The sequence below is a fragment of the Stigmatopora nigra genome, chromosome 9, assembly GCF_051989575.1.
Source record: "Stigmatopora nigra isolate UIUO_SnigA chromosome 9, RoL_Snig_1.1, whole genome shotgun sequence".
NCBI lineage: Eukaryota > Metazoa > Chordata > Actinopteri > Syngnathiformes > Syngnathidae > Stigmatopora > Stigmatopora nigra.
This window is the reverse complement of record NC_135516.1, coordinates 10,804,162-10,826,384: the sequence shown is the minus strand read 5'-3', so window position 1 is coordinate 10,826,384 and position 22,223 is coordinate 10,804,162. Positions and strand designations below refer to the sequence as shown.

The 22,223-nt window shown below is 47.9% G+C and overlaps 4 protein-coding genes across 6 annotated transcripts in view; all 4 read left to right on the top strand.

Annotated features, from left to right (window-relative positions):
• Positions 1-295: 295 nt before the first annotated feature.
• Positions 296-10,866, top strand: zfyve9a (zinc finger, FYVE domain containing 9a). Of its 3 annotated transcripts, none has more exons than XM_077724620.1 (18): positions 296-541; positions 4,066-4,321; positions 4,571-5,715; positions 5,785-5,884; positions 5,953-6,135; positions 6,320-6,465; positions 6,562-6,676; positions 7,253-7,375; positions 7,458-7,613; positions 7,694-7,918; positions 8,002-8,084; positions 8,149-8,253; positions 9,026-9,176; positions 9,242-9,322; positions 9,396-9,558; positions 9,776-9,881; positions 9,969-10,145; positions 10,236-10,866. In XM_077724620.1, exons 2-18 carry the CDS (start codon positions 4,252-4,254, stop codon positions 10,395-10,397), a joined length of 3,291 nt encoding a protein of 1,096 aa, XP_077580746.1. In that variant the 5' UTR covers positions 296-541; positions 4,066-4,251; the 3' UTR covers positions 10,398-10,866. The 3 variants fall into 3 exon arrangements, with proteins under 3 accessions (XP_077580746.1, XP_077580744.1, XP_077580745.1); XM_077724618.1 differs by having other exon boundaries at positions 297-541; positions 6,562-6,697; XM_077724619.1 differs by lacking the exon at positions 296-541 and adding an exon at positions 2,561-2,707 and having other exon boundaries at positions 6,562-6,697.
• A 462-nt stretch (positions 10,867-11,328) lies between these two features.
• Positions 11,329-17,613, top strand: cc2d1b (coiled-coil and C2 domain containing 1B). The gene is made up of 24 exons (XM_077724483.1): positions 11,329-11,803; positions 11,866-12,019; positions 12,516-12,619; positions 12,676-12,765; positions 12,894-13,040; positions 13,110-13,389; positions 13,610-13,728; positions 13,800-13,872; positions 13,973-14,035; positions 14,147-14,277; positions 14,340-14,412; positions 14,502-14,632; positions 14,698-14,800; positions 14,887-15,059; positions 15,136-15,261; positions 15,343-15,401; positions 15,475-15,591; positions 15,678-15,751; positions 15,841-15,899; positions 15,980-16,031; positions 16,101-16,200; positions 16,345-16,435; positions 16,497-16,619; positions 16,686-17,613. Exons 1-24 carry the CDS (start codon positions 11,741-11,743, stop codon positions 16,695-16,697), a joined length of 2,517 nt encoding a protein of 838 aa, XP_077580609.1. The 5' UTR covers positions 11,329-11,740; the 3' UTR covers positions 16,698-17,613.
• Positions 17,614-17,882: 269 nt separating this feature from the next.
• pak1ip1 (PAK1 interacting protein 1) lies at positions 17,883-20,410 on the top strand. Its single transcript, XM_077723882.1, has 10 exons — positions 17,883-18,176; positions 18,534-18,696; positions 18,770-18,890; positions 18,983-19,057; positions 19,120-19,172; positions 19,290-19,435; positions 19,526-19,623; positions 19,702-19,801; positions 19,864-20,002; positions 20,255-20,410. The coding sequence occupies exons 1-10, from the start codon at positions 18,099-18,101 to the stop codon at positions 20,389-20,391; spliced, it is 1,110 nt and encodes a 369-aa protein (XP_077580008.1). The 5' UTR covers positions 17,883-18,098; the 3' UTR covers positions 20,392-20,410.
• A 262-nt stretch (positions 20,411-20,672) lies between these two features.
• LOC144201332 (guanine nucleotide-binding protein G(olf) subunit alpha) overlaps positions 20,673-22,223 on the top strand; it is a 29,113-nt gene continuing 27,562 nt past the window's right edge. The window contains exon 1 of the mRNA XM_077723873.1: positions 20,673-21,749. Coding sequence (XP_077579999.1) covers positions 21,251-21,749 — 499 coding nt within the window. The 5' untranslated portion in view covers positions 20,673-21,250. The remainder of the gene's footprint in view (positions 21,750-22,223) is intronic.

The window sequence follows — 22,223 nt, the reverse complement described above, 5'->3', positions numbered from 1 at the left end:
CATAATCCCTATATTACTTAAGGAATTTAAGATGGCAGCACATTTCCAATAAACACATTTCAATTCATTATTGATGGTATGATGACAAACAATTGCAGGCATTGTCGATTAATCGTGATTACCTCACTGCCCAGCCCTAATGCTATGTTGTTTTTTTGTTTGACTTTTACAGCATATATGGTTAGTGTATTTCTATTAATGGCAGCCAGTGTGGCGAATTAAACCACAGCATGAATTCATTGAAAATTGGACCAATGTTCCTACCGGTGGTGTCCCGTATAGAGGCTCGGCCCAGCTGGGTTGCAACTGGCCGCACTTGCCTCTGCCCCCACCCCGCAGCTCTCCGCCCCTCCCCCGGTTGCCGCTGCAGTCTGACGCCAGGAGGAGGAGGACACCATCGGAGCAAAAGTAGCCCGGGAAGGCAATTAGTTATGACGGACGCCGACGAGGGGGCGCCTCCTTCTCCACCTCCTCCGCCTCCTCTTCTTCTTCCTTCTCCGTTACGAGGCTGCGCGTAGAAATGAGGATTCCCGTAGTGGTGGTGAGTAAGTTCTCATGGTATTTTCTTTTTTGGGGGGCTATGTTCCTCCGACCTTGCCCCGCCATTGCCGCGGTGCCGACGGGCGCAAGAGCGAGCAGGTCGCGGTAGTGTCGCGGTGGTTTTAGCTAGCTCATTAGCATTTACGCAACAAAAGACCAAGCCTCCTCAAAGTATACGACAATTACTCAATATTCCCATGTGGAATGACGTTAGCTGAGGTTATTGGGTTTTTTAAAATGACAATTTGGATCTTTTTTTCGCCCCGCTTGACGCGCACTGACTTGGGGGCCGTCTGTCCGAGGAGCTTCGGGGTGGACGCGGCCACTCGGCTCTCTCGGTCTCGGTGCCCTGTTGAATGCTCAAAATAACGTTCGGCTTCCCCCACGTCTTTTAAAAAAATGATTTGACGTCGCCCGGCGAGTCATTCGGCGTTGAGGACACTCTTGCGCCATGTTTTGGCTCAAACAAACGGCAACGGTGGACAAGTTGAGTCGTGGACGGACATCATACACGTAGCTAGCACGTCAAGCTACTTCAACCAGTTAAGTTTTCATTTCATGAAAGCTACCCAAAATAGTTCCTACGTTTTGGAATTTGCTTCACAAAAACACACCATTTTATAGTCCGCCAATAATACCTAGAGTTTACCACCTGTTTTGTCCCCCAAGGGGCTTTTGGTGGTGTAATCCAAGTTAAGTCGAGGTCTGTATTTACATTTTAAGTCCCCTTTAACCTGTCTGGTTAAGACAATTTTCCATTTTTGTCGTAATATTGACAGAATCAGCATTTACAAGAACAGAATTTTGGTCACAAAATTTCTCGGGGTAGTGTAGAGTGGTTAGTGCATTGGCCTCGCAGTTCTGTGGTCGTGGGTTCGATTCCAGGTTTTGCCTCACTGTGTGGAGTTTGCATGTTTTCCTGCATGGGTTTTCTCCGGGTATCTCCCACATTCCAAAAACATGCATGTTAGGCTGGTTGGACACTCTAAATTTCCCCTACTTACGAGTGATTGGTCGTTTGTCTCCTTGCGCCTTGTGATTGGCCGGCCACAGATTCAGGTTGTCCCCCAGCTGAAATGATCCACAATACAAAAAAAAAACGCTGCAAAAACATTGCGTCTAAAAAAAACGGGTTCTATTAAACTGCAACTTTTAGCAGCTGTGATGAAAAATACAGGCAAAATGGAATAATCCACACCTCGTCTTGAATTCTTGGGCCTGTTTAATTTAGGCGTAAAATGTTGAAATCTGCCGTAAATCCATGTTCGCTGAATCGCAGATTCCTGAGGTGGGGGCTAGTTGTTGACTCAGAAGTCAGCAAAGTGGCATTCTAGCAGAATCTTGTGAAAAGGCTGCTTTGTCATTGGTTCCTTGACGCAACAGCGATGTCCAAAAACGATGCTTCGTGTGAATTTGGTCTTTTGAACATTAAATATTTTCTCATCCCTGTCATATTTTCTGATGCTAATAGCGGCTGATTGAAAGTGTCTTTGTGACAATGGCGCCCTTAGATGTTTCTTGACCTCGACCGACATGCTGCCAAACGTGCGCACGCCATCTCCTTTTGTCTCCCGACGCCGAAGCGCCCGCCGCAAATAGCTGGTGAAGCGCAACGCCTCTTAACTGTCATCTTCATCCTCTTCCAATCCTGCAGGATTTAACTTTTCAACCTCTGCAAGTCTGTCAAAGGATTAAAAAAAAACAAGCAAAGCTTTTAGATTTTCAAAGCAGGGTCGCAGGCTCAGATTAAACACATTGCTGGAATTTCTTTTTTTTTAAATGTGAATACAAATCTGCAGTCAATGTTAAGCACATGGGGTGTTCAACATGTGGCGAGCCGGCCCGCAAACTCAGAAGTATGTGAGCTGTTGTAATTCCATTGAATGGTAATATTTTGTGCTTCTGTAAAAGTGGGTCTGAATTCCAGAACCATTTTTGGGATTCTCTTGTTTGTGTGTGTGTAATGGCATGTTTTTTTTTTTCACCAAAAGTGCACTCGGGGACAAGGCGGAGAGGACCATATAGTCACGGGGTGTCAGTTAGTCGGGCGGTGCCGGCCGTCCGGCGTGGTTAGAAAGTGATGTCAGTCCATTCTCCCAAAACGGAAAGCACACGATGTTTTTCCAGGATGCGGGCCTTCCCGATCCGGTGAACCAACGGCATTCCTGTAAGAGACATAACAAAAGACAAAAGCATTTTCTAGAAAGTCAAGGAAACTTTTGTTGTCATGACTCACCAACATGCAGAGCTGCACTTGTAAATAATTGACTAAGCAGAAAGTTAAAAATAGAAGCCGGCGTCCCTCAAAAAACAGGAAGAATACTTCGTCTTAACTTATTTTCAATGGAGTCACTGAAAATAAATGGGGTAGTTTTTGTTCCATTTTGATGGAATTATATGATTTTTTTGGTAGTCTTTCCCCGATTATTGCAAATTCACTTCAAGATATTTTTCTGCAAATAATTTTTTTTAAGTTCATAAAAATGTGAAAAAAAACATGGGAAAAAATGATTAAAATGACACTTATAGATTTAAAAGGGGAAAATAAGGAAATGTAATAATTTTGCCAATGAAAATGAATGGGGCTTCTTTCATTGAAAAAAAATGTTTTTTTTTTGGTCAAAATCTGAAGAAACAGTAAGAAAGACTTGCTGAGCAAAATACAGTCAACTGTCTGAAAGAGTACATTGCATAGAGATGCTTGTCCTTTTTCGCTTCTTTTGACAGCAAACTAGCTTAGAGTGAAGTAGCGCACTCTATTTTGTCACTGCTGCTACTTCATGTCAATGGAAGCCACATACATATGTCATACATGCTTTAATATCTAAAAATAACTCTCTGCATTATTCATCACCTCAGCCAGCTAATTAAATCTTTATCTTCCAGTGTGTGTGTGTGTCTGTGGGCGCTAACAAGTGTGCCCGCTACACGGCATCTTTAACCGACTGGAAAAATGCGGCGACTCAGCTCATTTTGCGGGCTAATCCGCTACAGCTCGTGTCGCACTCGCGGTCCGACGAGCAGCACGCGTGCGGGTTCGCCGCCCGCCCACGAAAGCCACCGTTTCTAAAAATGCTCGAGGAAGCTCGGCGGATTGGAGGGAAATGATTGGACAGTTTAATGGCGAAAAGGAGAAAGTAAGGGTTTTGAATGAAGACCAATGGAAAATCATGCAAAAGGGAAACACACCATTAAAATATTGGACACAAACCTCCAAAATCAGGCAAAAATCATCAAAAAAGAGAAATTCTGTGAAAGAAAAACTCCTTAAATGCAAAACTATAAAATGAAAAAAAATGGAAAGGAAAATACAAACATTTTTGGAAGAGTCCTATGTAGAACAAACAATACAGTTTGCTGGGAGAGGCTCCAGCACCCCCGCCAGCCTTGTAGGCGGCCCGGAAAGTGACTGAAAGAAAATATGATCAATACTACCAATCTATTAATATAAACAACCGTTTATTTTGTCAAATGTGTGATATTGAGTGGTTCACTAGTAAACAATGTTTTTGTGTCGCACTCTAGGCGTGGACGCCTGCCACAGCGGCTCACGTGTTCACCCACTGGACAACTGCTTTGAGATCCAAGACGGCCTAAGGAGGACCTCGTGCAGGTCGGTGATAACCTTCGCCAACCCCAAGAGCAGATTCCTCACTCATTTTTGTCCGGTTCAAGGTTCACGCTGGCCGCTGAGGAAGAGATTCCTGATCCATGGAGAATTACTTTCAGGCCGAGGCCTTCAACCTTGACAAGGTGCTGGACGAGTTTGAGCAGAACGAAGGTGAGCACGTCCAAATATTCCAACGTGTGGTAAGGTTGACATAATGGAGGTCGAGCAGGAGAAGGAAAAAAAAACCTCATTAAGCGTTTCCCTGGAGTTTAGACACACTTTTGCATTAAGAAGTGAAATCGGTGACATACATATCTAATTATCCAAAATTCTGCCATTGTGCTGCAAACCTGTTAAATGACATAAAATGGGAAATAGCTATGCTAATATGAAAGAGAGTGAATGTTGTTTTCTTTTCAGATGAAAGCGACTCCCCTCTTCTCACCGACGCCAAGTGGACCCAGATTCTGGCCCCGCCGCCCCACTTGCTTTCCCTGAACCCCGCCTTGGCCCACGCCGACCTGAGCCCCCAGGAGAGCCCACAGCCACCAAAAACCCTCCTCGAGGCGGACCCCAAAAGACCGGCGGGTGGCGAGGCCACCGACGTCCACAGCCCGCCCCTGCCGCAGCCCAACATCGGCAAACTGGTGGGCGCCGGAGAGCGGTCGCCGCCGCCACCCGTCTCGGCCTGCGAGGAGCCAACTGGGGACGCTTGCGCCGTGTCCCACTTCACTTTCGAGGTGGGACCGGAGGAAGTCGGGGCGCCTCCTGACCAGGTTACACCTGACCAGCTCCCACCTTACGTGGAAATCGTGACGGCGAACGGAGAAGACGGTTCGCCGGATGGACAAATTGGCGAGCCGCCGGAAAGTCTTCCGAACGGCGAGCCGGTGGAAAGTCTTCCCAACGGAGAGGCGGCCGGCTCGGTCCAAACCGGCTCCGAGCAACCCGAGGACGGGAGCCGGCTAAATGTCCGGGAGGAGGAAGAAGAGGAGGGAGAGGAGGAAAGGTTTTCCCCTTCGCCCGTCCCCTCCAAAGAAGACTCGGTGACCGAAGAGAAGGAGATGGAGGAGAGCAAGCAGGAGAGCGGCGACGGAATGGCCTCGGGCGCCGTCGCCACCAAACCCAGCAGCCGCCGCCTGCAGCCGGTCAGCGTCCCTTACGGCGGGGCTCGACCCAAACAGCCCGTCGGCCTCAAACTTCAAATCCCGCAGCCCGTAGCGGGCAAACCGCAGAATCAGCCCAGCGTCAAGAATAAAAATCCGGACTGCCGTCGGGGGACGCCGCCCGAGACGACGACGACGACGCCCGGCGAGACCGAGGTCCCTCCGGCGGTCAACGGCACCCCGGTTGCTCCCCCTTCGCCGTTAGCGTCATCCTCGGAGAGTCCGGATAACGACGTCCAGGCGGAGCAGCGGCGGGACTCCCTTGGTGGAAGGTCGCCCGGCTCGCTGGGGGAGGTGGCCCCCGTGTGGGTTCCCGACTCTCAGGCCCCCATCTGCATGAAATGCGACGCCAAGTTCACCTTCACCAAACGGAGGCACCACTGCAGGGCTTGCGGCAAGGTGAGGGGCCGTGGCCCCAAAAAAAGTCAATAAAATGACCCATTGGACTTATTGGAATTGTACTTGCAGGTGTTCTGCGCCGCGTGTTGCAGCTTGAGATACAAACTGGCCTGCATGGATGGGAAGGAGGCCCGAGTTTGCGTCACCTGTCATTCCACCCTCAGTGGCGGTGAGTTCATCAAAAAAAATCTGTCAATGGGCGCCATTGTTGACAATCTCATTTCCTCCATTCCTCAGCTCCGGCGGTGTCGGACTCGCAGCTCGCCAGCGGCAACAACCAGAGTCCCAATCCCAACAACCCGGCGGAGTACTGCTCCACCATCCCGCCCCTGCAGCAGGCCCAGGCTTCGGGCGCGCTGGCTTCGCCCCCGCCCACCGTCATGGTCCCCGTGGGCGTCCTCAAGCCGTCGGGCAACGAGGGTAAGGACGTAAACTTACTTTTTACCGAATATAGCCCACTAAAATTTGTTAGTGCGGCGAGCCCATATTGTATATTTACTTTGAAAATGCCGGCAACCTGTCAGGTTTACAAAATACCGAGCTGGGTAAATCCTACTCCACTTCTTAACGAATAATAAATCAATCAACTGACTGTCTCATTCAGCATCCGTCACGCGCGATCAGAGGAGGGTCTGGTTTGCCGACGGCGTCCTCCCCAACGGCGACGAGGCAGAATCCCCCAAAGCTCCGGCACCCTCGCTGCGGGCCAACACGTCGTCGCACGCGAACAAGACTTCGGAGCCGGTGGAGGTACGCTCTCGGCGCGCCCGCTAGCGCTTCGAGTCAAGAGCTAACGCTAACGTCGCCTTGCCGCTGGCGTCTGCCCGGCTCTCCGTCTGTCTCCAGCCGGCGCCCACCCCCGCGCCCGCCGGTCCGCAGGGCAGCCCCGTGGGCAGCGCCCTCAGCCTGATCCCGGAGGACGGGCTCCCTCCCATCCTCATCTCCACCGGAGTCAAAGGAGGTACGGGAGGCCACATCACAGGTGCTTGCCCCCCCCATCCTCACCCTCACCGTCTCACCCCTTCACCCACCCACCCACTCATTCATGCACACGTGCTTTCATATCGCCTTGCGGTCAACACTGTCATTCATGTACACACAATGCATGGTCAAAAGTATTAGAACAGAGTTCTTTTTAATGGCGTATTTATTTATTTTTCACTCCTGTGGATTATTGTTGTGGTTTAAAAAAATAATTTGTATTATAAGTTAATACTGTTTTATATAAAAATAAGACCTTTTTTTTTTCATTCATTTTTTTTTCAAATGACAACAAAAGAAATAATTTTCTCTGTAATTTTATTTGATGGAATTAATACAATCAAAAACCAATCACATCCTACCAAAAAACTGTTAGACAATAGAATTGACTCAGGGCTCTTTGCATCCCAATTAGGGAATCCATGATTAATTAACATTGCTTTCATCGTGAACAAAAAAATAAACAAAATATGCACAGATGAATTTGGTTAATGGTTTGTTTCCACATACGCCACCCTAACCCTTCACACGACATTACTTCTGAACGTGAACGCAGACTATGCAGTGGAGGAGCGACCATCAGCGGTGGTCCTCATGCAGCAGCTGGAGGAGGGCGGCCCCGACCCCTTGGTCTTTGTCCTCAACGCCAACCTTCTGGCGATGGTCAAGCTCGTCAACTGTGAGTGAGCACGTCATTCCAGAATCGACTAATCCTCACGTGGCGCTGACCATCTCCTCCTCTTCTTGTCTTCTGAGCTCAGACGTCAACAGGAAGTGCTGGTACGTGACGACAAAAGGAATGCATGCCGTCGGCCAGTCTGAGGTGGTGATTCTACTTCAGTGTCTTCCCGAGGAGAAGACCATCCCAAAGGACCTCTTTACGCACTTTGTGCAGCTTTACCAGGAAGCCCTCAGTGGTAAGATGGCGGCCATGTTTTGTTTTTTTCAATAACTTTTTGTAGCATTAACTGACCTCTAAAGTGGCCTGATCCTACAGGCAATGTGCTCAGCCACTTGAGCCACTCCTTCTTCACACAAAGCTTCCTGGGTAGCAAGGAGCATGGCGGCTTCCTCTACGTTAGCCCGTCCTTCCAGTCGCTGCAGGACTTGTTGCTCCCCAACCCTCCCTTCCTCTTCGGCGTGCTCATCCAGAAGTGGGAGACGCCGTGGGCCAAGGTCTTCCCCATCCGCCTCATGCTGCGGTTGGGCGCCGAGTACCGATGTAAGCGCCATTTCGTTTGCCGAATTTGTTTTCTTTTTATGACCGCTTCATCCGTTGGTGACCACCGTTCATATTTGTTCCAGTTTACCCCTGCCCGCTCTTCAGCGTGCGCTTCCGAAAGCCGCTTTTTGGTGAAACCGGTCACACCATCATGAATCTGCTGGCGGTAAGCTCTCTTTCTCTTGTGCGCTGCTAAAGTGCGGCTTGACCATTGACCGTGTCCCCCTCAGGACTTTCGGAACTACCAGTATGCGTTGCCGGTGGTGAAAGGTTTGGTGGTGGACATGGAGGTCAAGAAGACCTGCGTAAAGATCCCCAGTAACCGCTACAATGAGGTCAGCCTTTGTGTCTTATCTGTGTATTGTGTTACTCTTGCCCGGATTCATCCCATTGTGTCTTAAATCTGACAAATATGTATAAAAATAGTGTAGGAACAATAATACATTTGTAAATAATAATGCAGAGTATTCCGCTGGCCACCAGGGAGCGATGTCTACTTCCAGGAGTTAGATAATAGTGTTTTCAAAGTTCAAATTATATTAAGTAGACGCCATATACCACATGTGTCAAAGCGTCGGCCCGGGGGCCGAATGTGGCCCGCCGTATCATTTTGTGTGGCCCGGGAAAGTTAATGATGAGTGCCGACTTTCTGTTTTAGGATCAAATTAAAATGAAGAGTATAGATGTATATTAAATTTCCTGATTTTCCCCCTTTTAAATCAATAATTGTCATTTTTTAATCATTTTTTTCAGTGTTTTTAGATTTTAATCCAGTTCTTTTAATCCATTTATTTAAAACAATCTAAATATTATATCTAAAATGGTCATTGTGCTTGTATATTTGGCTTTTATTTTAACTCTGATTTCCATAGACCCTTATTTGTGCTTTTGGCTTTCCAAGCCATGTATATAGCAATTTGAATGTCCTTGAATAAATACGCCTTGCCCTCACATCCACATAATTAGGCCCGCCTGACGAGAATTCCCATAATTTGACGGGATTAAAAAGTGAGCCGGCTCTGGGCCGTCCGCCTTCGTCGCGATGCCTTTTGATGTTTTCCCGCATCCAGGCTTAAGCGGCGCTCGCGTGTGTGTGTGTCATTGCAGCTGATGAAAGCCATGAACAAGTCCAACGAGCACGTGCTGGCCATGGGCGCTTGCTTCAACGAGCGCGCCGACTCGCACTTGGTGTGCGTGCAAAACGACGACGGCAACTACCAGACGCAGGCCATCAGCATCCATCACCAGCCGCGTAAAGGTGACGCCCACACCAACACGCGATCGACGTCGAGGCGCGTGCTCACGTGTTTCGCTTTTTTGCAGTGACGGGCGCTTGTTTCTTGGTGTTCAGCGGCGCGCTCAAGGCCTCCTCGGGCTTCTTGGCCAAAACCAGCATCGTGGAAGGTACCATTTTTATGCGTATTGATTCGCGCCCAGGCTGAAAAATTCAAGTCCTCAACATGGCGTCCCTTCTCAGACGGCGTGATGATCCAGATCACGGCCGAGACTATGGACGCTCTACGGCAAGCCCTGCGGGATATGAAGGACTTTGCCATCACCTGCGGGAAAGCAGAGCAGGAAGGGAACCTGGAAACGGTCAATGTCCAGTGGACCGACGACGACCACGACTTTAACAAGGGGTGAGAAACTCCAAATTCCTCTTAGACTAACTAGATCTTTTTTTCTGATTCTCTGGAAAAGACACCCCAATTCCGCCAAATTCCCAACTTTGAATGGTTTAACAGAGGATCGTATAAAACTAACATGTTGAGCATGTTGAGTTGTATAGCAAGAAAATTGAATAAATAAAATATGATTAACTGGTTTTGGATATTTACTGAAACTTCTGCATTTCAGCGTCATCAGTCCTATCGACGGTAAATCCATGGAATCCATCACCAGCGTAAAAATCTTCCACGGCTCCGAGTTCAAAGCCAACGGCAAAGTGATCCGCTGGACGGAGGTATACTCACTAAACGGGCTCTAGAATTAAATCCATTTGGTCCATATAAAAAAACAATGCTTTAAAATGTCTCCTTCTTCTCGTTAGGTGTTTTTCCTTCAAAGTGACGATCAATCCAACGGCTTGGGCGACCCGGCCGACCACAGCCGTCTGACGGAAACCGTGGCGCGGGCCTTCTGCATGGCGCTGTGTCCGCACCTCAAGCTGCTCAAGGAGGACGGCATGGCCAAACTGGGACTGCGTGTCACTCTTGACTCGGACCAGGTACGTTCAATGTTCCAAAAAAAAAATATCCTACATAAATCCGGGTGTTAGGTGGATCAGGCAACTTTTTGGGTCCTTTTCCAATTGCAGGTGGGCTACTTGGCAGGCAGCAACGGGCAGCCTCTCCCACCGGCATACCTGAGCGACCTGGACAGCGCCCTCATCCCCGTCATCCATGGCGGTGCCTGCCAGCTCAGCGAAGGTCCCGTCGTCATGGAGCTGGTCTTCTACATCCTGGAGATCATCTCTTGAGGAACAAGGCATATTTTGCAAACGTCACACGACACGTAGCTCCAAAGACTGAACTAATGGCCGAGCGCTTGGACCTCAAACAGATGCCCTATTTTTATTTTCTATCTATCTTTTTTTTTTCTTTCTTGCACCTGGTGCTCAGTGCCTGCTTTTTTTGGTTGATTTCATTGCTGAAGCTTTACTCCTCAATCACCCATACGTTGACTTTGTACATTTTGCTCATGTGCTGGCAGAAAAAGCAGCTTGTGGCCTCCAGAGATTACACAAAAAACTATAAAAAAAGATCAATGCTGATGATTAGAAGACAGGTTGTCATGCTTTATTATTCATCGGCCATACGGAGGAGGAAAAGTCAGACAAACACTGTTTGTTGTTGTTTTAATCATGATGTAAAAATACGAAATTCTATACATATATATCTATATATTAAAAGAAAAGTGAAATAAAAAGGCGGAAATGGTGCACTGGATTCCAAGCCATCTCAATGAGTGTTTGTGAACAGTCGAGATATATAATTTCCCATAATAATATTAGACTGCTGGAATGCTGAGAAGAACCTTTGGCTCAACATGACCTTCACTTGTTTTGAGAGCTAAAACTTCTTTGGACTTATCACTCCTATTTTCACAGCCCTCCCCTGAGAGGTGAGATGTTTATTGTAACTAGGGTCCTTGATCCTTGAAGCTAATAAACAGGAAAGTGATGCGTTCTTAAACTAAGGTCCTTAAACTCCAAAAGTATACCGGGAGCGAGAGAATATACTTGAGTGTTTGTTAATTACGAGTTTAACTTTTAATGTGATTATTCAAATATGAAAACTCGCCGAAAATAATCACTATGCGTGCCTTGAAAATTGATAGTGGAGGAGCATCAGCGGGCAAAAGGTGCAATAGAGGTGACAAACGCAAGAGGGCAACACTTCGCCTAAGTTGCGCCCAACCTGTCACCAGCACGACGAAGAAGAACAAGTTGTTCTCTGAAGAAAGTACAACCGTACCTTAACTGCTAAAATGGTGGGTGAGCAGGTAAAACACTTAAAACGGCGCTTATCCAAGCGTACTAGTTATTATTGCTAAACCGTCTTCCACTTTACACTGTTAACGAGCACACGTGTCCTGGCAGAGGCTTGTAATGTCAGTCAACGGCTAGTTTCCGGGCTAACGTCACCGCTCGGTACGTATTTGTATATGCGTTCGGGAAGAGCCACCTGACAGGCGCTCACATGATTTCAATTGTCAATAAAACAAGACCGGGCTGAAGGACGACGACGACACATTTCCCTTCTCGTGTCTTTTCGTGGAATTCGGCGAGCTATTGTTAACGAGCAACTTTGAACTAACAATATGTTCGGCAAGAAGAGGAGAGAGCCGCTCCCTAAAGGCAGAGGCGCCGCCGCTGCCAAACAGGTAACGTCAACTAGAGTGACGCGCAAAAGCCTCTCGAGCTCAGCTTTCTCTTTCCCCTACAGATGGGCTTGTTTGTCGGTATGGACCCCGAGGACGTGATGATGATGGGAGCCGAAGACGGTTTGGACGACCCGGACTTGGAGGCTGAGTTGGCTGCCATCACTGGAGGCGGAACTGCCCCTGTTTCTGGAGGCAGAGACAAACGCAAAGGAAGAAGTATGTTACAAATTTGTTTTAAAAAGCAGCACCACCACATATGCTTCCTCCAGTTCATTTGATTGGTCGTCAGTGCTAAATTTCCATGCCACTGACAACCGCAGACGTCCAAATCATTTCACTGGAAGCCGTCAGTCAGTATAGTTTATGATCTAAATTGATTGGAGTGGCTATAGCTATTTGATTAAGCATCTTGTTTTCATGAACACAATTTTGCTAAACAATTCAAAGCCCATTTGAAAGTAGGCAAACATTTTTTTGAAAAGAAACTTTGATGTCATCTTTGTCTTTTGAGTTAATGTGGCGAATACACTTTCAAGTTTTCACTTCTGAGACTTGTGTCCTTTCTTCCATATCCAAATATATCATGCAAGTTGGATAATAATCCCTTTATACGTTCTTGAGTTATCTCGAATAAAAACATTCAGGCAGACATTCACAACTAAATACACCATACATTCATTACACAAGTTAATCATGCCAAATAACTTTTCAGGCCCCCTGCCCATGGAGGACATTGCCAAAATGGCCGACGAGTGCATGCGAGACGTGGATGAAGATGAAGACGATGAGAATCTGGAGGACGACCAAGACCTCCTGGTTGGTATTTGTGTTTCGATGCTGGCTCTTCTTTGGCTAATTCATCTTTTGTCCAGGCGGAACTACAAGAAGTGGTTGGGGAGGAGCTCCATGACAACCAAGTCACATCTTCTTCCCTTTCACTTTCTGTCAAACTTTCGCCGCAGGTACAGTTTGGATTTGCTTTGAAAAATGTCTTTTAGTTCTTCAGCCCTTTTAGGAACAGATGGCAGTTGACTAATCACTGATTATTTGTAAAATTGTTCGACAAATCGGCTTACACTTACGTTTAAAGGAGTCCGGCACCCCCGCGTTGGCAGCCGTGCCTGGCAGCATTCAGCACACACTGGAGGAGAGACTGGACATGTACAACACGGCACTCTGCAACGCCAAGACGGCGGGCGAAGGCGCCAAAATCCGGCGGCTGGAACGTGGGCGCAAGGTGGTCCTCCGTTACTTTTAATCTGAAATGGGCCCCTCAATGGAATGTTGACAATTGCCTTCCTTTCAGACTTTGGAGTCCATGCTGACAACAGTTAAGAAAGGCCGCCAGGTCAGCGAGGCCGACATTCCTCCACCGGTCGCCACGGGCGCCGCTCCATCGGCTCCTGAGGTCGCCAGCCCCGATGGCGAGGAGGGAGAACAAGATTCTACCACCTCCACGCCAGTGTCCTCTGCTCAACCCTCATTGGTGGAGGCGATCTCTTCACCAGAGGAGGCGGTCTCTTCACCGGAGGGGGCGGATCTTTCGCCGGTGAAGGCGGAACCGTCGCAAAATGCGAATACAGACGGTTAGTGTCATGTGGATAAACTTTATTTATAATTCCTTTATATTCAAAAAGGCTATTTCTATAGTCCTAGTTCTTCAATTGAAATTTGTTATTGTGATACAAATTGACATAGTAGGCCAAATTCTGGCCCCGGGCCGCAGGTTTGACACAGCCGTGTTAAAGCAACGCTTTTATGTAAAGTGAACGATAACCGGTTTATTTGTTTTCTTTTTTTTTGCAGCCAACGAGCGGGTGACGGCGCTGCTGCTGCGCAGGCAGCGAGAGTACAAAATGGCCGCCCTTTCGGCCAAAAAGGCCGGGGAGACGGAGCAAGCCATGGTTTACTTCAGGACCAGTAAGGTGAGAAGCAGCCCCATCAATGGGAAAAATGTATTGGTGACCGAAAAAAAATCTTGTTCATTTTCATACAGAAATTTGATTCTGTGATTGACGCCGTTAAACAAGGACAAGCTGTCGACCTGAGCGGCTTGCCTCCTCCTCCAGGTTAGCTTAGCCATCAACATTTTTACAAAACAACAAAACAGTCAACTTAACAGTATTAGATTGAATAAAAATCAAACTTTTATTGTTTCCTTGTCAAAAGGTGAAAGTTCAGCGTCAGTCAAGCAACCCTCCAGTGTCCCTCAAGCAACTGCCCCCACTGAAGGTGCCGTAGTAACCCATCATGAAGTTATTGACGTCCAGTTTATCTGAACGGGGACTCTCCCAGTTCAAATGAATTGGCCATGACAAATGACTGTGGGCCTGCCCCAACTAGGGCTCCCGCCGGCCCCCAAGGACGCACTGGAGGCGCTGGAGCAGAGGCGAGCCAAGTACTCCGAGGCCTCAACCCAGGCCAAATCCAGCGGGGACGAACGCAAGGCCCGAATGCACGACCGCATTTCTAAGGTACAAGTGACATTTTTTTTTACATTCATTTTTTTTAACATTTTCATACTACAACTCCACAGCAATACCAGAGCGCCATCCGATCTTACAAAGCTGGAAAAGCGGTCAACTTTGACGAGCTCCCTGTTCCTCCAGGTGATCATCTTGAGTGTCACGACGGGGAAAATCTTAGTACAAAATACAAGAGATTCCAATCCACCCCTATATTTTCTTTGCGTACACAGGTTTTCCTCCCATCCCGGGTCAGAAGGCCACCACGGCCGAGCAGGGATTGGTCGCCGCGCTGGAGGTCGCCTCCAAGATCTCCGATGCCGCCGAGAGTGCGGATGAGGCAGACGAGGAGAAGGAAGTGGAGGTGGGCATTTTGAAGTTTTCTTACCACTTGGATTTCGACGCTTAAATTTGCCATATGATTCGCAGCCAAAGAAAAGCACGCTAGGTGTTCCGGCACCCCCTCGAGATCGGAGGAGATCTCCATCTGCTTCACCTGAGAGAAATTTAGCCAGAGATCTCTCGCCTGCTGGTCAGACCCACAACATGACATTGCATTGTTCCATCTGCAAATAAACTTCCTAAATTTGTTGACCTCCGCTTTTCTCTGTCTTCTAGCGGCAGAACAGCTGGCATTTCTGGAGAGCCGTCGCAAGCAGTACTTGAAGGCGGCGCTGCAAGCCAAGCAGAAGAACGACATGGAGCAGGCCAAGAACTTCCTGCGGACGGCCAAGAGTCTGGAGGCCATGGTGGAGGCGGCGCGGAGTGGAAAAGCCGTGGACATAAGCACGGTGAGAACATTTTTTAGGACGTTAGTAGCCGCCGTGAGAGGAGTTTGACGGTCTAACGGAAACCTGCGGTCGCAAGGTGCCCTCGCCCCCCGGAGACGAGGACGGGGACTTTGTTCTGGTGCACCACCATGACGTGGGGCTCTCAGAGAAGGCGGAGCAACTCTACGCGCAGCTGGCCAAGATCCTCAAGCAGCAGCGAGAGGTAGCGCTTGGTTTTCAATGCACTTGAACTTGCGGACTGCCATGATTTGCTATCACTTTTTTTTCCCCTCCCTCTGGTTAGAAGTGCTTGTCTCACTCCAAGCAATTCACCCACCTGGGGAATGTCACAGAGACCACCAAGTAAGGAATAACAATCAGGACCCTTTTTGTGTCTTCAGAAGCTGAACATTGCTATTTTTTTTTTGTCTTGTAGATTTGAGAAAATGGCCGAGTCGTGTAAAAAGAGCATGGAAATCCTAAAGGAGTCCCAAGCTCAGGGTCTCCCTCCCCCCAAGCATCACTTTGAGGACCGAACTTTCCACACAGTCAGGTGGGCTATCAATTCCATATTGTGTGCTGCTATGGCTGGTGTAAGCCAGATCTGAATTGATTTTATTTGTATTTTTTTCACCCTAGGATGTTCCCAGATCTCAGCAGCACCGAGATGGTGGTGGTGATCGTGAAAGGCATGAATCTCCCTGCTCCCAGCGGTACACATACACATACACACGCCCACTGCAACAAGATGGGAAATGTTTCTAGTAGTAGAAAGCGTGCCGTCTTGTGTCTCACTGTGTAGGCATTCAAACAAACGACCTGGACGCCTACGTGAAGTTCGACTTCCCCTACCCGAGCACGGTCTGCCAGCTCCTATCTTCCCCTCCTCCCGTGTTTCCTCATTTGTTTTGACATTGGCATCTTAATTGACGTCTCTCTAGGAGCAGCCACAGAGGCACAAAACAAACGTCATCAAGAACACAAACTGTCCAGGTGAGGCTGCTCATAAGTGTTCTCTCCTTGTAAACGAGGATAGTCACGCGCTTTGGTTTTGAACAATAGAGTTCAACCAGAGCTTCAGCCTGTCCATCAACCGCAACCACCGTGGCTTCAGGAGAGTAGTGACGTCCAAAGGACTCAAGCTGGAGCTGCTGCACAAAGGGTGAGTCTCAAAATGTCTTTTAACTTAAAAGAAGTCTACAAAGAAAGAAAGAAAATGTTTTGGCTCATGGGAACAAAAGGAAGAAGCCCACATAAAACTTTGCCAATGAGTTATCCTAACGTTTCCTGTGCATGTGACACAAAGCGGCTTCCTGCGAAGCGATAAGCCTATCGGGACGGCGCACATCAAGCTGGAGCAGCTGGATTCGCACAGTGAAATCAGGGAGATCGTCGAGGTAAAGCACGCTCGACTCCTCCAGATTGATAGAAAGATGACTTTTTTTTCTTCCCTGTCAGGTGATGGACGGCCGTAAGCCCACTGGCGGTCGCGTGGAGGTCCGCGTTCGACTCCGCGAGCCCCTGAGCGGGCAGGACGTACAAGCGAGCGTGGAGCGCTGGCTGGTGGTGGAGCAGTCGCAGGTACAATTCCCTTGCCGGTCGGTGCACCTCCCTTTTTTCCTCTCTCATGGCGTTTCTCCCTCATAGCTTCTCGTCTAGAGCTACTTTCCTTGGAAGCGCATCGGGGACAAACGGGCGGGTAGAAAGTGACCACGCGTACTCAGGAGGCGTTCTTTCAGAAGGTTTGCACATGGGCGAGATACGACCAACCTGGCCAAGCAGTTGGGTAAGGAATCTGTCGCCATCTACTGGCCATCATCTGACATTAGACAAGACTACACATGCGCAAGTGGTGTCTATGCACTAATATACATACCAAAGTAATCCATGTTGCTGTATAAAATGACAAGGCTCAGAGTAATATATTAGCACATACACAGAGGAAAGAGCTAAACAAAAATTATGAAGTCGAGAAAATTATGATACATTTATGGTACTTTCATGGGAACATGATTACAGATTAAAGCCCGTCTTTTGTAACGAAATCTAAGTTAAACAAGACTGTTGACAGCTATGGACTTCCACCACCGTCAATGGTAGTGAATGTCTTGATAATAATTGTAACAAGATCAGATCATTTTACACAAATTCTCCAAGAAGCAGCTAAAGTATATAGCACGTGGCTACTACTTTGACGTTAAATTGTACAGCCTTTTCCCCCCCCTTACGCTTGGCTTAATGTGCCAAAAAGGCTTGTCTTGAAAGAGGTAAAATCTTACATACAACCCTGTTCTTTATTCCCAAAAGTGCAGAATAGATTTTTTACTCATGAGTGCTAGTTACATAAGACATTCAGAACAATAATAAAGAAATGTCTTAAAACGGTTGTGTGAAAGGTCTGGGGAAACTAACCTGAGAAAGTCGTAATGGCTTAAAAGCCTGTCAAATGTCTACTGAACTTAAAACTTCTCATTGTATATCAATGCTTGTACACTTTTGTTTACAGTGGTCACAGATGTTTCATTTATTGATGGACCATCATCCATAAACTCTAAATAAAAGTTGCTTTTACTCATTTACCTCTTTTCTATCAGTCTTTATTGCACGACTATGGGGAGGAGAAAAGGACGCGCTTCAGTGAGTCATTTACTTTCATTTTATTAGTGCTTAAATTGCTTTATTTTTGTATTTTGGGGGATTTAATTGGGTTTTTTTAATTGTATGTTTTCGTGTTGTTTTTAAATTTCTCGCAGATGCCAAAAACGGCTCAGATACAAATCATAACAAAACGTGAAAAAAATGTAACTGCCGGCCCTCCTCACCTCTGGGTGGCGCCAGAGTAATTTTGGCCACAACGAAGAACACGCATGCGTAGTAAAATATTTAGCTTTGTTATGGTATCTCACATGTGCTTGCACGCTGGCATAATATGATTTTAGACCTTCCACGGTTACGATACTGTGATCTTTTTGTTTGTCTTTACTCGCAGGGATACAGTTTCTTCAGGTGTTAGAAAGTTGTTGAGTTTTTAACGGAGGAAAAAGAAGGCAGCTAAGCGTTATGGCTACCTGCGTGGAGCTTGTAGCTGGCTGCTACGAGCAAGTTGTTTTTGGTTACCGAGTTCGAACTGACCAGAGGGTGAGTGGACTTTCATGCATTAATGTCTTTACAAATTCCATTGTTGGCATAGGTTAGGACTTTAAATTAGATCCAGGCTTGGTTTTATTTTTTATAGGGGGAAAATCACCAATTACTTCCACATGTGATAATAGAGAAAATTATGTCCAAATAATAACAATGAGCGTTGTGTGACGTCATGTATACACACGTTCACGTTAATTGAGTTGAACACAGGTGCAAGTGGTAATAGGTATTAATGTATTCACGAGAAGGAGCAGGAATTTGGGTTACTCGGATTTGATTGGCTAAAATAGTACCGACAATAATTGTTCATCAAGCTGATGCAGGTTAAACCTTGTGATGTCGCCTTTTTAGGAGTGGACGGTGAAGCCGGTGTTTTCCCACCACGCTCACATGGCGTCTGTGTCCGCCGTGGCGGCCAGCGAGAAGTTTGTGGTGACGGGCAGCAAAGACGAGAACATCCTCATGTACGACATGAACAAGAAGGTGGAACACGGCTCCCTGCTGCACCATGACGGTGAGTGGCGCCTTCGTTATCTCCGCTTCCCCTTACTTTGTCGCCCCTCTGACTTACCGTCTTTGCGATTCAGGTTCCATCACCTGCCTGGAGTTTCACGGTAACACGCATCTGATGAGCGGAGGAGAGGATGGACTCCTGTGCGTGTGGAGCACCAAGAAGTGGGAGTGTCTCAAGTCCATCAAAGCACACAAGTCAGTCTGTCTTATTGGGAAATATGATAGATGCTCTCCGGTATATTATGTTTCAGAAGATGGGGTTTTTAAATGTTTCTTTTTTCCTACAGAGGCCATGTGTCATCACTCTCTGTCCATCCATCTGGTAAACTTGCACTGACAGTTGGAACTGACAAAACTTTACGGTGAGTTGCAATTAGCATGTGCGTTAAAAGTTGAGAAAATGTGACGTTATCCCTCTTTTTAGCACATGGAATCTCATGAACGGAAGATCAGCTTTCATTAAAAACATTAAGCAAAGTAAGTAAATTGGGATTTTTGAACTCAGTCAGCCAATCCAAATGGGTTTGGACGTCTTAATTGGAATAAAATGAAAGATGAAAGGAGTCTCCTAATGTGTTCTTGCTTTGTGTGTAGACGCACACATTGTACGCTGGTCTCCCGACGGCGACAAATACGTGGTGGTCATGGAGGACCAGATCAACCTATTCGACTTGGAGACAGCCACGATCACCAACACGCTCCAAAACCCTAAGAGGATCTCGGCCATCAACTTTCTGAATGTGGGTCTTCTTTTGTCTATTTTTTTCCTCCCACAATCACGCTAATTTCAACCCTGCGTGTTTATTATTTCTCTTTTTTTTCTTTCCCAGAATTCCATCCTGGCTGTTGCCGGCGACGATGAAATTGTGCGACTATGCGATCTTGACAAAGGAATATGGTTGCGTGAGTTCAAGGCGCATGAAACCAGGTGTGTTTCCATTTAGATATCATTAGCCTGCTTTCACATGCAGAATTTTATGGTTTTATTTCCCCTGTCCATTTTCAGGATAAAAGCGCTGGAAAGTTTCAAGGTAGACAAATACTGCGTCTTGGTCACGGCGTCCAATGACGGCTTCATCAAATTGTGGAAGCTCCATCTGGGCAAGGTAGGTCGCCCTCTAAACTGCGCCGTCATTCGGTAGCGTCAAGCAAGCGTGTCCCCCGGCAGGAGACGGAACGTCCCACCCTCTTGGTGGAAGTGAACACTGAGGCCAGGCTGACGTGCATGACCGTGTGGAAACCTTCGGCCACGTGCATCACCAAAGAAGAGGAAGAGGAAGAAGAGGTCCAGGCCGCAACAGCAAAAGGTGGGAGATAATTACACACGGGTGGCGATAGGCGTCCAATGCATGTCAACAGTAAGGGTTGGCAGTGGAAGAACACTCTTGGCTGGTGTTCATTCGCTGCCAACCAAAATAGTTGACGTGGATTGGACGTCTGTTAGCTGCGATGTCATTGGAAGAATACACAGCAGAAAGATGACAGGAGGGGCATAAGTGGGACTGAAAGTGTTAATATTGATTTGTAACTCTTGTATTATTTGAATCGTGTGCCTGTAGAGTTGGCTGCTGAACTTCTCAAGAGAAAGCGAGTGCGGGTGGTCTCATACGAACAAGTCATTTTGGAAGATGAAAGCAAACCCATCCACACCAAGAAGACCAAGAAGGTCGGTGGCAAGAAGCAAAAAGTCAAATAAAAAAAACACCCCACAAGTATTTTGGCTGGATGGATACTTTTATTATATATTATATTGTAGTTCTGAAGAGATGCACAATGATATTTGGAATTGTTTTCAGCTTTCTTAGGTTTACCTGCTAAAGTTAGCATGAGAATGCTTTTAAGTTCCTTTTAATAAAAATGACATACGAGCTCAGTCAGGGAACCCAATAACCTTGTATCTCAAGGTATGACTACATTACTAAAGCTTTGATGAAAGCTCCTTTAAGGTCACAAATAAGCCTTTAAGTGCTCACAATCGGGTGAAGACAATCACGATGGGAGCTTGCCAATTCACCTCCACTAGCTATAAGTGCCATTGACGGCACTAGATGTCCAGTTGGTTATGACCAGGGAGGGGCTGTGTAAAAATTCGAGAAAAGGCTGGAATTTGTCGTGTCGACATGTCGTAATGCCGTCACCAGAAGCGCAGCAGCAACGGAGTCGTGCGTCCTTCGCAGCCGCTGTACGGTAAAGGCTGCTGTACTGTGGACCCGCAGTGTCCACCGACACGATCAGGTGATCCGCACGAGCCCACCGAAGCGACGCACACTCATCGACCAAGGGAGAGGAGGGGGGCTCCAAGGCACCATGTCATGTAGCCGATGTCGGCGTCCACCCGGTGGTCCTCGTCGTTTCCGCTTCCATTCGGGAGCGACATCTTAGCCACCGAGCGACCGACGGACGGACGAACGGAGCGACCGAGCGACGGACTTTACGGCCGTGTGCGCACGCGCGTGTGTGCGCGCGCGCCTGTGTGTGTGACGATGGCTCGCTAGGGCCGCTGGCGCAGATTCTTCCTTTATGAGCGATCCCCTTCGGCACTTTTTAGGTTCAGCATGGGGCTGTGCTACAGTCTGCGGCCGCGGCTCTTCGGCGACCACCTGAGCGGCTCCATCTCCAACGCCGCCTCGGACTCGGAGCCGCATCCGGACGCGGCAGCAGCAGCGGCGGAGGTCTCCGCGCCCTCCCGCGCCCAAGGAGCTCGCCTCGCGGATGACAGTGGTGGATGCCGGCCCGGCCGGGAGCACGGCTCGTCCGGGGACGGCGTGCTCATCCAGAACGGAGGAGGTGGTGGTGGTGGTGGAGGAGGAGGAGGCGGTGGTGGGAAGGGGACCTCGTCGTCCTCCACGGCGGCCAAGGAGCGAGGAGGACGCCGCCTGCAGCTGCCGCACAAAAGCAACAATAGCGGCGGCAACAAGCAGAAAAACTGGGACAAGCTTCTCTTGGAGGAGAAGGAGGCCGAGAAGGAGGCGAGGAAAGTCAGCAAGAGCATCGACCGGGCCCTCAAGGAGCTCAAGCGGGAATACAAGCAGACGCACCGGCTACTGCTACTCGGTAAGAGCACCTTTCTCCACCTCCGTGTAGTGACAGCAGCGGCCAGGCGCCGTGGCCTGCGGCCGAATGTCGTCACGCCTCCGTCGGGGAGGCCTTGTGCCACATGCGGGCTGTTAGGTGGCGTGGGGACGCGTGATTTCAAATGAGTCGTGACATTAACACCAAAATGTGGCCTATGAGCTCGAGCAGTCACATTTTTCGACTTGACGCCAAAGTGACTGGAGACTACCACGAAAATTGAGAAAAATTGCTCTACTCGTAATATGATTTTTAAATCAACTCGTCCTACAATGACAAAAAAGTTGCATTGTTATGAAAATTAGGTCAAAGTATACAATCAGGATTTTAAAGTAATGTTACTAAACAAAAGTAAGGCTCTTCATTTAAACGCAGGCGGTTCAGTGCTACGGGAAGTACGTAGTAGATTGTTTAGCTAACTTATAGCCGTATTGCTTGCATACAAATTCCGCAAAG

Excerpts from the sequence above, each read along its gene's own strand:
- cc2d1b (XM_077724483.1), top strand. The coding sequence starts at position 11,741 with ATGTTCGGCAAGAAGAGGAGAGAGCCGCTCCCTAAAGGCAGAGGCGCC. Across the intron at positions 12,766-12,893 it reads CTGTCAAACTTTCGCCGCAG|GAGTCCGGCACCCCCGCGTT; the intron begins GTACAGTTTGGA and ends TTACGTTTAAAG. Across the intron at positions 14,801-14,886 it reads CAGAGATCTCTCGCCTGCTG|CGGCAGAACAGCTGGCATTT; the intron begins GTCAGACCCACA and ends TCTGTCTTCTAG.
- zfyve9a (XM_077724618.1), top strand. The coding sequence starts at position 4,252 with ATGGAGAATTACTTTCAGGCCGAGGCCTTCAACCTTGACAAGGTGCTG. Across the intron at positions 5,716-5,784 it reads ACTGCAGGGCTTGCGGCAAG|GTGTTCTGCGCCGCGTGTTG; the intron begins GTGAGGGGCCGT and ends TTGTACTTGCAG. Across the intron at positions 9,323-9,395 it reads CAAAACCAGCATCGTGGAAG|ACGGCGTGATGATCCAGATC; the intron begins GTACCATTTTTA and ends GTCCCTTCTCAG.
- pak1ip1 (XM_077723882.1), top strand. The coding sequence starts at position 18,099 with ATGGCTACCTGCGTGGAGCTTGTAGCTGGCTGCTACGAGCAAGTTGTT. Across the intron at positions 19,058-19,119 it reads GGAACTGACAAAACTTTACG|CACATGGAATCTCATGAACG; the intron begins GTGAGTTGCAAT and ends CCCTCTTTTTAG. Across the intron at positions 19,173-19,289 it reads CATTAAAAACATTAAGCAAA|ACGCACACATTGTACGCTGG; the intron begins GTAAGTAAATTG and ends CTTTGTGTGTAG.